The sequence below is a fragment of the Thamnophis sirtalis genome, unplaced genomic scaffold (genome assembly GCF_051295495.1).
Source record: "Thamnophis sirtalis isolate CommonGarterSnake01/CBP01778 unplaced genomic scaffold, rThaSir2_p1.2 scaffold_12, whole genome shotgun sequence".
NCBI classification, from domain to species: domain Eukaryota; kingdom Metazoa; phylum Chordata; class Lepidosauria; order Squamata; family Natricidae; genus Thamnophis; species Thamnophis sirtalis.
Window position 1 is genome coordinate 36809210 of NW_028261392.1, and position 15205 is coordinate 36824414.

Below are 15205 nucleotides of genomic sequence, written 5' to 3' on the forward strand. Positions count from 1 at the left end.
TATTTTGCATTCAGAATTGGCATGTGTGTACAGGAGATGGTGGTTTCAGTGTCTGGGTGAAATAGTGACAAAGGGGGAAAGAATTTAATTTTGGGGATATTATGAAATTTGCTATATAAAAGGGACAAACTTTGTTTAAACCAGAATGAAACAAGACCGTGGTATGTAGTATCAAAATGGTGGCTGAGCAGCTTTCAAGTAAATTTTGAAAAAAAAAATCAGAAGTTTTTTATGCTAATGTTGGTGAACCTTTTTTCTCCTCGGGTGCCTTTTTTCCCTTGGGTGTCACGTGCATGCCTGCCGACACCCACAATGCAATGCCCCATCAGGCTCACGACCCCATTTTGGTGCTAGCAGGCCTCCCTGAAGCAGGTGCAGTGAAGCTGACCTGGGTGATGGCTTATGTGCCTGCAGCAGGGCTGGGTTCCTGCCAGTTCTAACCTCTTCTATAGAGGAGGTTCCACAAATCTACAGTGCCGTTTAGAACTGGTTCCAGCTTCCTCACCCCGCCCATCCACAAATCATCAAGGTGAAGAGCGAGAGGAGGAATTCTGGGAGTTGAAGTCCACTTGCGTGCTTCAAATGCTAGAGTTTCTGAGCCAACATTTTGGTTGCTAAGCAAGAGCGTTGTTAAGTGAGTTTCACCACATTTTACAAGTTGGCCACGCCCACCCAGTCACATGGCTGGAAGCCACTCCCACCCTGTCAGATGGCCAGCAAGCCACTCCCACCCGGTCACATGGCCAACAAGCCACTCCCACAAAGCAGGCAACACCTACAGAAGAGGTTCTAAAAAAATTTGAAATCCACCACTGGCCTGCAGAGATGGCTCCGTGTGTCACATGTGGCACGTGTGCCATAGGTTTGCCACCATAGTAATAGTATATCAAATGGTTCAATAGGAAGACAAGACCGTGACAAGGGTAACTTTTGGGATTGAAGTGTTGTATTAATTCTCTTAGAACACTTACGAACTTCACAACTGACACCCAGCACTATCGTACATGCACACCCACACATATAATGTATCATTTCATTGTATTTAAGTACAATGACAAGAAAGATTACACTTATACTTATCATTACAAAGATGTCTTTATAGCATATACACTATATTGCCAAAAGTATTCGCTCACCCATCCAAATAATTACAATCAGTTGTTCCAATCACTTCCACGGGCACAGGTGTATAAAATCAAGTACCTAGGCATGCAGACTGTTTTTACAAACATTTGTGAAAGAATGGGTCGCTCTCAGGAGCTCAGTGAATTCCAGCGTGGAACTGTGATAGGATGCCACCTGTGCAACAAATCCAGTCGTGAAATTTCCTCGCTCCTAAATATTCCATAGTCAACTGTCAGCTGTATTATAAGAACGTGGAAGTGTTTGGGAATGACAGCAACTCAGCCACGAAGTGGTAGGCCACGTAAACTCGTCCAACATCAGTGTGTGACCTCACAAATGCGCTTCTGGAAGAATGGTCAAAAATTCCCATAAACACACTCCTGAACCTTGTGGACAGCCTTCCCAGAAGAGTTGAAGCTGTTATAGCTGCAAAGGGTGGGCCGATGTCATATTGAACCTATGGATTAGGAATGGGATGTCATTTACAGTAAGTTCGTATGCGAGTAAAGGCAGGTGAGCAATATAGTGAACATGATAGTTGAATAAAGATTCAATTTCCCACTCCTCCGAAAACCCTTCTCAAGATGGTTGATTTCCTTCTGCTATTAGCAAGTTTTGACTATTCAATGTATTAAACTGAAACTTAACTCATCACATCATGATGTTGCATGATGCGTGAGCCTTGTGAGATTCCCCTGCTGATATTAATGGTAGGGAATGTTGCAGCCGGGGATACCAGACTCTTTACTAATATTTCCGATTTGCAGTGTTTGGTGGTAGTTTTAAAGTGGTTTGAATTGGAGCTGTAGCACAAAACTCATGCTCCGCCCGCTTCTTCTTTGGAATGCTGTATACCTCAGTTAAGATCTATCAGGCCAGATGGGAACACTGACGTATAAGTATAAATAAATGCTGGAGAATCATTTCTGACAATATGCCTTCAAATAAAGGAAGCTACGTGTAGCTCGGGGTTGAAATGAGTAGTCAGTTATTGTTTTCTTCTTCCCTTGTGATTTGGATCCCTTTGAAGATGTAGTTGATGGTTTTGTGGATGTTCTCTAACTGATCCTCTTTTACTGATGATGAACATGCTGTCTACATACCTGATTCATATTTTGGGTTGTATTGGTTTGTATTTGTGGGAGTGCTGATGATTCCAGATGTTGTATTATGAACTCTGCTATGAGTCAAGTGTTCCATTACAAAAATAATAATCCAACCTCTGACAAGAGAAGCTGTGTAAGAACTCTATTTGGATGAGGACAAACATAATGCAGCAACACTGAACAGTAGAAAAAGGAAACAACAACTTCCATTTAAAGTCCTTCATGGCTTGGGACCAGGTGATCTGAGGGACTGACTCTTGCTGGCCTCCTGACCAGCTACAGTGGGGAGGCAAGAAATATTGTGGGTTTCATCCAATAAGGAGGTGCATCTGGTGGGACCTAGAAGAAAGGCCTTCTCTGTGGTAGTTCCCTCCCTTTGGAATATTATTCCTTCAGAAGTTAGATTGGCCTCCACTTTGACAGTCTTTAGTAAGGCCCTAAAGACTTGGTTTTGCCAGTGGGCCTGAGGAAGCCAGAGTATGAGGGGAGTCATCAAATGGTGTATTTGACTGGTGTTGTCACTGGGGGTGGGGGTTTATATATTTTTATTTTTACTGTTTTTTATTTTTATTTTATTTTTTTCTATACTATGTTTTTATTGTTTGTAAGCCACCTAGCATTGCACTGAGTAGGCTGCAATATAAATTTTCTAAATGAATAGATAAAATGGATGTCCATGCAACTTCATCAAAAAGTGCCTGACCACTCAACCCAATATAGCACAACCAACACAAGCTGTAAAAAGGACAACACTAGAATACATCAAAACCATCTCAGAAACCACCAACAGACTATTACAATGACATGACAGCAGTGAAGCACACGCAGGCAGAAGATTAGCAGAGAACAGCCATGAGCACCAATTAGCAGTCAGAATACATGATGAAAACTCTTTAATTTCACAACATATGGACAGACTTAACCATAGCTTCAGCTGGGAAACCATGATTATCCTAGACCAAGCCAAGTACAAAAATGCTAGAAAAGTCCTGGAAACCTGGCCTGCTGGCAAATTGGCCATCAATAGATACATAAACATAAACAACATCTATAGACTGTGCAAAAGAAACAATCAACAAGCCAAAAAGTGAATAAAAAGACCAAAACATCTCCCCACCAGCAATCAACATTCAGATGAGCATGGATGAAGTCCAAGATTAACATCAGACCAACAATCAAGAAGTAAGCAATATCCCAATCAAGGAACTGCCAAACATGCTATTAACAGCCCAACCAAATAACTTCAAGACCACTCCCACCAACACTGGCAGGGGAAGCCACTAGGATACTGTATATATTGAGAGCAAATCCCATTCTCTTACTACACTGATGATTTTACCTAGTTTGTGTAATGAAACATCTGCAATAAAACAACCAAGGACCTTTAAAATGCCTTCCATTTACAAAGATGTGTGAATCACACAGTTTAGCTATCACACTTGTCATACAGTTATTGCTGTCAAGCGAGACTCTTGTTCTCCAGTGGCCTTATCTAGCCTGTATAGAAGTTCTGCTTCACTTAAATAATATCTGAAGTAGAAAATTAACAGGAAGTATATTGAATGAAATATAAATCAAGAATAAGAATCCTCAAAAACCAAGGTATTTTGTCGTAATCTGAATAACTTTTCTTTTAACAGGAAAAAAATACACCTTTTACAATATACATTTATTAATTTGCATGAAATATAGTCAGGTAATGTGACCAAGAATGTCTATGCCATATAATTTATAGCCTACAGTGTTATTTTTCTCCAAAGCAGAAATTATTTAATGTATGGAGTAGGAAGAAATGTGAATTAATTTCCCTATTTCCCTATTGTGATGTGAAAGAGTTGTATAGAATTGCAAGGAAAGCTCCTGAATGTGCAGAAAAGTGGGTCATGCTAAATTGATATAATGCCAAAGTTAAATGTAGAAGCTTAAAATGGATTTCCTTAATATATTTAAATTAACTAAGGTCAACTTACTCCTGAGTAGCTCACTTAAGACTATGTTACCTTCTAAAAAGAAAAGATAAATGTGAATCTGCCACCTTTTAAAAAAATCTATTTATTGGATGGCATGGAGAAATATTCCCAAGAAGTATCACAATTGCTCCAGAAATGCTTCAAAGATTTTTTTAAAAACCCTCCTTGACTGAAGTTTTTCTTGAAGAAAAGGTAACAACCAACTCTTCTGTTTAAGACTGAAGCTTTTCTATTCCCAGCAGTTTACAATACAAGATCACCAAGCAAACCAGTAAAAATATTGAGACAGAATCTTTACATCTTATTGCTGTAATGATGTTTATTTGCTTACTTTTTTCTTGACTCAGACTATGCTGATTTAGTAGCCCCCACAAAAGATGGTAGGACTTAATCACTTCAGCTGCAGCTATTGGTAAGATATTCTCTTGCAGCAAACAAATTTAATAACTAACTAATTAAATTGTTCCCTTCATAAATACATTGTGCACAGAACCTTAAACTTTGGAGGGGTGGATTTCTCTTGCAGAATGTTTTGCTTGGGAAATCTTTAGCATCTCCTCACTTGCACTGGGAAAGAGATGTTTGTGACATTTCATATCAAACCCTGCACACTGTCTGAACAGCAAGATTTGTGAGCCTCAAATCTTGGGAAATGATTGGAAGGAGCAAACTGAAGACCTGGCACAATCAATTTCAGTAGCCAGTAAGTAGGGCTGGAACCCTTGGTCCACTTTTCCTGAGAATAGAGCAGGGAAAACTGGTTAAAACATTCTATGATTTTTTTATGATTGTGGTTGCTAGTCTATTTAAGCCAGGAAACAACTGATTTGCCCATTTCCTGGTTGGGTTCCCATCTGCCTTTAAACCACTAAACTCCTTCCTTCCTTCCTTCCTTCCTTCCTTCCTTCCTTCCTTCCTTCCTTCCTTCCTTCCTTCCTTCCTTCTTTCTTTCTTTCTTTCTTTCTTTCTTTCCATTCTTTCTTCCTCCCTCCCTCCCTCCCTCCCCTCCCTCCTTCCTCTTTCTTTCTTTCTTTCTTTCTTCCTTCCTTCCTTCCTTCCTTCCTTTCTTCCTTTCCTTTCTTTCCTCAGTTGTTTCAAACATTAGGATCAGCTAGCTGCTCAATATTTCAGAAGGAGGGAAATCCCATATTCCTAGGGACTAGAAACCCCAAAGATTTCTCTCAGAGATTGCCTAACCGCTAGACGGTCAGACGCAGCCCTGAATATGAATGAACTCCTCGAGCCTATCTTGGCTCGATCCGTGGGCGGGTGGCAACGGCGCCCGCCCCGGATCTCTTAAGATCAAGATGCGCTCCCGTTGCGCCCACCCGAATTAAGCATCGCCGCCTGCTCGCTGGCCCCTGGTCGCCGATTGCCAGTTGCCTCGCCAATCCTGCGTTTGGCAGGGACCTCCCTCCGTGGGCAAGGACAGCCGAGGCGATGTTGACGAGGCAGGGGCTGGCTGCCTCCTCCAGAACTGTCGTCGCGGAGCCCGCCGAGCCCAGCAGCCTCGCCGCCAAGCGCAGGCGGCGCTGACACCGGGAGGGGCCGCTGCCCGCCGCCGAGGGAAGCCGAGCCGGGGCTCCCAGTCCCCCGTTCCCAACTTCCACCCCTCCCGCCTTTTTCCTTAGGCGGATCGGATCTTTGAGGCGACCACCCGCGTACCTGTTGGCCGGCCGGCGGGGATCCCGCGGGCACCTCTCCGATGGTGCGAGACCCCGCGCAACCCGCCTCCCTGGCAGACCCAGTGCCTGGCCCGGGGCCCGGCGAGGTCCAGAGGAGGCGTCCCACTCCGGGCTTCGGGACTTCTCCCGTTTTGCCCCGCGCCGCCTGATGTGTTTTCTGCAGGTGCCTCCTTCTCCTTCTGGGACCAGCCCACCATCCCAGGGTCCCGGCTAAGGCAACTCCCGGGACCGCGAAGGGCGCCGTGATTCCTTCAGGCAAGTGACTGTCGCGGGTGGGGGTGGGGAAGTGCGCGGGAAGGGGAGAAGGACGGACTGGAGCGCATCTGACCACCACCTGTCAGAACCTGCGGAGGATCCTGGCGCCCCTTTGGATCGCAGCATCTCGCTTTGGAAGGGTGCGAGCAGTTTTGGAGACGCGGACTCAAAAAAGTGGGCTTTTTCTTACACGGAACAAGAGAGGGGCCCAAAAAAGCGAGGGGTACAAATCTGTCCTCTTCTCCACCCACCCGCTTCTGAACCTCCAGCAACGTTTCCTGCAGGGTGGCTGCACTTTCCTCCGGCTTCTCTCGGCTGCTCGGATCATGTCCGCTAAGCTTCTAGTGGTCTTCTTCCTCCTCTCCGTTTTCCAAGCCTGGTAAGTGTCACTGGCGCATTTGTCACCTGCTCATATCTACCCATTTCTTTCTTGGGGTTAAAAAAAAGGTTCCCCTAAAAGAAAGCAAATCTGACAGGCAACAGATTCATCTACCCCACCCCCACCCCTCTCCGTTCCACTTGGTGCTTCCCAGGACAACCAAAATAACTTGGTACTTTGGCAAAAGCCCGGTGAAACAGAGCAGGTGCGTGGGTAGGCGCGCACTGAAATTGGTGAGACACACACAGTAGAAGCGCAGTGAAATTAACTTGCACCTTGACACCAGTCACCACGCCGCCACATCATAACTGAGGACAGCTGCGCCCCCTGCCCTTCGCCGCCCCCCGTCTTATTACCCAGGTTTGGTGGAGGCAACACAAACCTCACCCACCCACCCACCCAAAAAAAAAATCCAAACCGGCTGGTGGTCCTGATTAAGAACCGCGGCCACTTCGAACCCTTGTCTCCCTACCCACTGCTTGAATTCCTCTCCTTTTCCTCTTGTGCGGAAAGTTTTCCTCTCGACTTCATTTGCTAAAGAACCAGAAAGTGAGCTTTCCTTCTCTCCATCTCTCGCGCCGTTTTGAAGCTCGTGCTGTTGTCTGTGTTGTCGGGAACGGGCGTCGTGGGGGAGAGATGCTGGATCCGGACGCGTTGGGAGCACTCTCGTGGTGACAGCAGGCCGCCTGGTTGCCTTTCCCGTGGCTCGGATTCAGGGGTGACATTAATTTGAAGCGAGCCCCCTTCGGTCTTTGACCGGTCAGAATTTGGGAAAGGCTAGGAAGAGAAGCAAGGATGGCGAGTAATCGGTAGACCTGCAAATAAAGGAACACTTTCCCTAAATTAAATGAAAGAGACCGTCCCTAAGAAGGCAAACGAAGTGGGAACGTGGTGAGCTTTATTAACCGTGTTGTGTCTCCTCAACTGATTTTGGAATGTCTCCAGAGGCTCATCTCCTTCGATGGCTCAAAGCGATTGCCTTGAATGGTATTTTGTAAAAGGAGATTATCCAACCAGATAGCTTCCTTTCAGAATTTACAACCTAATGTCACCGAACCAAACATCTACAGTCGCCATGTCAATCGTGAAAGTGATGGTGATTCAGATCTGTTTGCGACTTTGCTGATGTTCAGTTTTCTTGGCATTCCACTGCCCAGTTTTCTCTCCCTACCCCTGCCTCCCTTTCTCAGGAGCAACCCTTCATGAAATGGCAACTCATGGACTAAACAGTGGTTAACGATTTGGTTCTATCCATTTGAACTGTTCAAGCTACCAGTGGAGTGGCATCCACAGATTTCTAAACCATTCTAAGATGGTACAGCATCTTTCCCCCTTCTAATTTGCAAGTCACCAAATACACACACACACACACACACACACACACACACACACACACACACACGTATGTGCAACCCCAAGATTCTGAATCACCTGTATGGCTTTAAATGGAGGCTTGGGGGATAAGATTACAAGTGGCTGCTTTTGCTGGGTGCCAGATGTTTTCCTTCATTCATCTGTTGGGGAATGCTAGTTAGAAGGTGGTTCACACTTAAGTCTTGCTTGGGGGCTTTGTAGAGTCTTTCACTCTGGAATAGATCCTTGAACTATTAGGATCTTCTTGAATTCCATTTTAAAGCCATCCCTTAACCAGATCTTTCTTGTTAATGTGCAACACATCACTATTATTTGAACATAGCTTTTCGTTTCTTTCTTTTGAAAGGCAGGTGGCAGGCTTCATTTTACAAGAGGCATTTCTTCCAATGACATGTTTTTGAAAAGTATAAAAGTGAAGTATGGACATTTTTCTTTATTCCAAAGTTATTAGGAATAAGCTATGTTTTCCTTCCCTCCCCCTCCCCCTTGAATGATAAATGATAATGGAGAGCAGGTGGAATTAGGATAACAAGAAGGAAAGAGATACGCATCCTTGACCGAAGCATTATTTTTTGGGTAAATTCTAAGCCCATGCTAATATCTAGAAGGTTTAGTATTTAATGCACAATTCATAAAAGGATCTCAAAAGAGATCCTGTGAGATGTAACTTAGTCCTTAATTTCCCCTATTGCTCCAATGTCATCAGTGGGAGTGGGAAGTAACAATGATTAAGGGCATTGTTCCTGGGGACAAAAACAAATCCCACTACATGTTCCCACTATCCATAATACAGTTGTTCATCAGTGTTTGTGTGTGTGTTATGGGTGAGATGCCTGGGGGTACACTGAAGCAAAATTTTAGGCTATTTTGTCTGCCTTGTTTATTTTGTAGGCATATGTTTCAGTCTTCAGGTGAACATGAAATGAAATAAAGCCGTCATATGGAGATTCCAAGATCAGGAAACACTCAAAACTATTGATCACAGAAGCGATCGGCAGATCTAATTCCTGGAATAAAAATGGCAGGAGGATGGTTGCTGCAAAAGATTATCACAGTTTATTCCTCTGGAAACCATTAGAGCAGATTTTCCATCCATAATTTATTTCTTAATGCCCTGTGGCAGATATCGGACCAAGGTGACAAGCAGCCTATTCAATCATCATTTTGGACAGCAATTTACCTAGATATGGCCAGAGCCATTCTTTTAATTCTTCCCCCCCCCCTCATCTGTAGTTATTGATGTGTGCTCCATGGACCCAAATGTACCAACTTTCCACAGGAAACAAATGTAGCAACTCCAAACGAAAAAGGATGCATGATAATTTAGCACATCTCCAGATTTTGGAAGAGTTGTGCATTCCTAAGAGGAGAATAATCTGGTTCAAGGTGCATTTCTTAATTGATTTTTTGCAAGCCAGTAAAGCACAGAGTGGAGAGATAATGGAGAAGATCACCAGAAGACCTCTTACTGCAGATTGTGTGGGCTGCTTTTTGAGGCGGCACAAATAGCTATGTTCCTTGCCTAACCTCTAGCTCCATGTTCAAAAGTAGTCCTTGGGGATAAGAAGTGATACCATGCTTTGTGTAGATGTTTCCATAGCTAAGATGTGGCAATGTTCAAATCTGGACTTATGCTAGCTTTAAAACTTAGTTTATCTTGATTGTTGCCTCTAGGAAAGAGTTTTCAAGATGCTTCAGTTTGCTAGTGCATTCAAGAATCCATCTTCTCTCCTGTTCCCACTTTTCAGGTCTGGAAAATGTGGATCATATTTATATGATAAATACATACATGAACTAAACCCAAATACAATGAATTAGCAGATGAAGTTTAAATGTTCCCAGCCCTCTTATATAAGGGCTCTGATGGACCAGACAAATAACACTTTCGTCAACTCCTCCTATCAGTTGGAAATTCAATTTTTGCTGAACACGTAGTTTTCATTATAAAATAGAGATGGGTGTGAAATTTGATTCATTTGAGTTTCAAAATAAAATCACCTGGTATATATGTGTGGGAATATGGAACATAAGTATACTAAGAAATCTGCAGTTTTCCAAAAGTACAGTATGATTTATAATAGCAACCCTCCAAATTAAGTACATTAGGAGAAACATCAAGCCTGTAAATATTTATGTATTAGGGAAAATGATGAAGAAAATGCAAACATTAGAGAAAAGTGTGCATATGTACAGTATTCATATTCATTCAAACTTTTGGGGGCATGTTTGTAACTTCAGGACTGAATTATTGTTGATGATTTCTGTGAAAATGATATCAGATAACAGAATAACTGACTAGGAAATTTTCCTGTGCAATCTCCTGCTCAGGCAGGAAACACTATACCATTTCAGACAAATTGTTGTCCAATCTCTTCTTAAAAACCCACTTCTGTTGGGACACCCACAAGTTCTGGAGGCAAATTGTTCCACTGATTAATTATTCTAACCATCAGAACAATTTCTCCTTAGTTCTAGGTTGCTTCTCTCCTTGATTAGTTTATATCCATTGCTGTTTGCTTTGACTTTAGGTACTTTGGAGAATAGCTTGAATTCCTCTTCTTTGTGACATCCTCTGAGATCTACCATATCATGCCTGGTCCATCTTTTCATTAAACTAGACATACCCAATTCCTGTAACCGTTCTTTATATGTTTTAGCCTCCAGTTCCCTCATCATCTTTGTTGCTTTTCTCTGTACTCCTTTAGAGTCTCCACATCTTTTCTACATTGTGGCAAACAAAATAAAATTGGCCTTTCCTGTTTTAGAGTATGGCAAAGTGCTTGACCAGGTTTATGAGATGATCTAACATCCAAGACATCTAAGACAGTGGAAATCACCCCCATATGGCAATGGAATCTACCCTGTTTAATGAATGTACTTGAGTGTTGGAATAAACACAAATTGTCTCTGTATGGACTTGCCACATATTCGGTTTATGTTTATACCACCATCCTCTTCTTGACTGAAAAGCCCTTAAAAACATCTTCCACAATATTCTACCTTCTGTTCAATTTTCTTTTTTCTACACCTTTCCTACTCTATCCCATGTGATGGGATGATTAGAGCTTTACATCACCATCCAGATGCAGTGAAACCACATATTTGTATGAACAGAGGAAGTGACTAACCTTTTTATTTCCAACTCCTTCCCAATAATTTTGGAGACAAATGTTTCTTTTGTATCCCCACTGCTCACTGAATTGAGATTTGTAGCTCACTATCCCAGCCTCATGATCTTTTTATGTTGCAATCCTGTCTGATTATCACCACAGGGGTTTCTTCCCAAAAATTACAGCACTTCGTATTACATCAAATCTCATTTTGTTGGCCCATATAAGTCCTTTAGATCTGGTTCAGAGATTCTGCTAAGATGGGCTAAGATTGGGTTGATTGGGTTCAAATGACAGCTTAAAACATAAATACTGATTTGTCAGAGTCTAGACTTGATTTGGCCAACATACTCATAGAAAATAGAACATAGAATAATAGAGACGGGACCTTGAAGATATTCTAGTCCAATCTCTTGCTCAAGCAGGAGACCCTATATCAGTCATGGCGAACCTTTTCGAGACCGAGTGCCCAAACCGGAATGTGCATGCATGCACATGCATGTGTGCGCACCAGAGCACCAGAAACCTGAAGGCCAGTTGGGTTGCCTTGCGCCCGCCAGCTGGTCTCCAGCACATGCTGGCCAGCTGATCTTCGCATGCACTTGAGCACCAGAAACCCGAAGACCAGCTAGCCCCCTTTCATGCCTGTTTTTTTGGCCTCCCAAAATGGCCCGAAAATGACTCAAAAATGCTGTGGGCACTTTGCACTGTTGCAAGTGCCCACAGAGAGGGCTCTGAATGCCACTTCTGGTACCTGTGCCATCACGGCCCTATATTGACCAGTTTCTTTTTGGAAGCCTCCAGTAATGGAGCATCCACAAGTTCTAAAGGCAAACTACTCCATTGGTTGATTGCTCTGTTAGGAATTTTCTCCTGAATTCTAGATTTCTCCTCTGCTTGGTTAGTTTCCAGCAAGCCACATTAAGGCTTGGTAAAATGCATGACCATAAATATCCTTTATATTCTGATTCTGTTATAAATGAAATAATTAATGGTTCCCTCATAATGCAGATTATTTGAGAGATTCTTCACACCATTCAATTGGTTGCTTGGTTTCTCTTCCTTAATTAGTTACTGATCCATGGAAGACCAATTCTTTTATCTGATGGCTTTGGGATCCTGATGAGGGAATTAATTGCTAATGAGTGATAGTGATGATAGTTAATGATCAGCCTTTTGAATCAGCTTCTTGCAAGCAACATGTATTAGTTGTGTCTAAAGTCTACAGTTTGATTAGGGATCTCTATGAATCATATAATTATGTCCATTTCTTGAAATAATTACAAGTTTTCCTTGGTTTATATGAGTATTACTTTTCCTGAAAATCTTGCATAAAATGAAACACTGAACTCATGGAAAAACAGGGTGGCAGGGTATAGTATCATTTTTTAAAAATCCAAACACATTAAAAATGTGTTCATAATTTTAAAACCCTTGTGCTACATTGTTCAAACATGTTTCGTTTCTCCTCTCATGTTCTATGGATGGTAAAAGCATTTCTCCACTTGTTCTATTGCACGTGGGTATCATAACAGACAAGAGGTAGAACTGCACGACACATTTTATTAGCATTCTTTCTTTCGTTGTGCATAGTAGATTTGCTCAGATTAAAAACTCATCCCATGTCTGAGAATCTTTCAGCTTGGTGGTAAGGCAATAGAGATAGAACACTGTTGCAGTTTACAGGTTTTCCTATGGTGTGAATTCACTTTTATGTGGTTTATCATTTGGCTAAGAATTTGGTTTTTGTGAAAAAATATATATATGGAAGCATGGTTCATTAACACCAGAGATCTGGAAAGATTAACACCAAAAGATGCTGAAAAGTAAATGGAGACAGTGCACATAAGTAGAACCATAGCACAACATTATGATAAATATTGTGAGCAAGAGCAGAAATAGGCTTTGTTTGGAAAATCTTAGGTGGTTTTGGTGGGAAGAAGTTTTAGTATGTTTCTAGATCTTTGGTGCAACTTAACTGTGACTCCATAATTTGCATAATTTTTTTTTCACTGAAAGCAAATTTTTAGCCAAATTATAAACCACATAAAGTAAAAACCTGCAAATCATAACAGTGCTCTGAGAAAGTGAAAATAATGCAGTTTGCATATGTTTTGATCTTTAAAATTCCAAAGCAACTCTTAATTTTCCTATCAATTTAATTAAATAACCTTCTTTAAGCCTGGGTGGAGAGTCGGTGGTCTTCCAAATGCTTTGGATTCCACTTCCCGTGGGGCCCAGAGAGGGCAATTAGGGAGTGGGGTAGTGATGGGAGTTGTAGATCTTAAAGTAATCTCAATTCAATCAGAGGGTGTTTTGATTACAGCACAAGATAGAAATTGAAATATTTTTTCCTTTCCCCCTAAAACCAATGATGAAGATGAAAATTGAGTTAATTCATTCTCTTCCCCCACCCACCCACATATATAATCTGGCAACAGTTCATAGCCATTAAAGAAAACCTGAAATATTTGTCAGGAATGCAGATACTGCTGTTATACTCCTATCACCCATACATAATTTACAGCAGTCATTTCAACTGCCAATTTCTATGCATTTTGGTGATTTTAAAGGCTTAATATTCACAGTACAGAAAGAGCCGAAGGAACATATCCAGCATTTGACCCTGAGTGGACAAGAACAGAAAATAAGGATAGAACAGGTGAAGAATGTGCATTTATTTTTAATTATTTGGGCTGTTCTGGATGAAGGTATTACTCTGCAGTTATTCTACTTTTTTTTCAATTTTACAGGAAGAGAACGCAGACATTATAGCCTTTTTTTCATACCCTCCTCTCCTCCAGTTATAATACATGATGCACTTTCACATATTGTTTTTTTTCCTTCTTATCACAACCTATCAAATAGAAAAGACAAAAGGCAGTACAGTGTCTTTTTTTGGGTTATATTATAATATCTCCTCATAAAAGATACTGCATGCAGAGCTACTTCATTTTTATCGATTGGTTAGTTAATTGTTTTCAATATAAAGCCTCAATCAAAAAGACTCTGGTTAATGTGCAACAGGGAAAAACAACAATCTCGTGATCAACCCTGCAAAAGAACATTACACTCAGTCTACAATCACACCATTAGCCAACACACTGATTTTAGAATGGGTATAATTCAGGGGGAAAAAACCAGTTATCCCAACTAATCATCTTCAAAGCCATCTTCAAAGTTTTAAAGAAACTTGTATAAGTTTTCTTTGTAAACTGTTGACATGGTTAATTTATACTTTCCATAGTTGCCACTTTTCTAGCTCAATCATATGGCCAAAATTCTATGCCCAAGTTAACATTGTATCTTTTATCACTTCTTCTTCTAGCATAGTTCTTAATAGGTAGCTGTATAGTTCCTTGATTATTCTTTCTTCCATTCCCATAAGTATCTTATCCAACTCCGAACTTCCTAAGTTAAAACCATACTCCCTTTTATCTTTTTCATATCTTGATTGTATTTGCAATTGTGAAAACCAACCTGTATCAATCCCTTGTTCTTCTAATTCTTGTTTTTGTTTTAGTTCCCCTCTTTCTGTTAAGATATCTTTGTATCTAATAATATTTTTCATACTCCTAATACTTGGATGTGTCAATGCTTCCATTGTTGAAAGCCACATTGGTATTTCTAAATAATGTTTCCCTTTCACTCTTTCCCATATTGTTAATAATCCATTCCTTACATAATGTATTTGAAAATAGCCATGTGCCCTACTTTTATCATACCACAGAAAAGCATGCCAACCCAGTTGCAAATCATGCCCCTCCAGTGTCAATAATCTTGTATTTCTCAGTAAAATCCATTCTTTCATCCAAGCTAGACCTGCTGCTTGATAGTATAATTCCCAGTTTGGTAATCTAAATCCGCCTCGAATCCTTGCATTTTGTAACATTTTTATATTAATTCTTGCTTTTTTCCCTTGCCATATATATTTCTCGACTATTTTGTTCATACTTTCAAAGAATTTATTCTCTAGTTTTATTGGTATTGTTTGGAATAGATATAACAATCTTGGAAATATATTCATCTTTACTACTGCTATTCTTCCCATCAATGATAATTGTAGGTTTTTCCATCTTTCCAAGTCTATTTCTATTTGTTTTCTCACCTTATAATAGTTATCGTCCTTTAGTGTTCCACACCTTGATGTCAATTGAATACCCAAATATTTCACTTTTTTTCACCACCTGTATGTCCAGTT

The 15205-nt window shown here is 41.2% G+C and overlaps 1 protein-coding gene across 1 annotated transcript in view; it reads left to right on the forward strand.

Annotated features, from left to right (window-relative positions):
- Positions 1 to 6116: 6116 nt before the first annotated feature.
- The window catches only part of GABRG3 (gamma-aminobutyric acid type A receptor subunit gamma3), a 451797-nt gene continuing 442708 nt past the window's right edge, over positions 6117 to 15205 (forward strand). Inside the window, exon 1 of the mRNA XM_014064443.2 lies at positions 6117 to 6520. Coding sequence (XP_013919918.1) covers positions 6468 to 6520 — 53 coding nt within the window. The 5' untranslated portion in view covers positions 6117 to 6467. The remainder of the gene's footprint in view (positions 6521 to 15205) is intronic.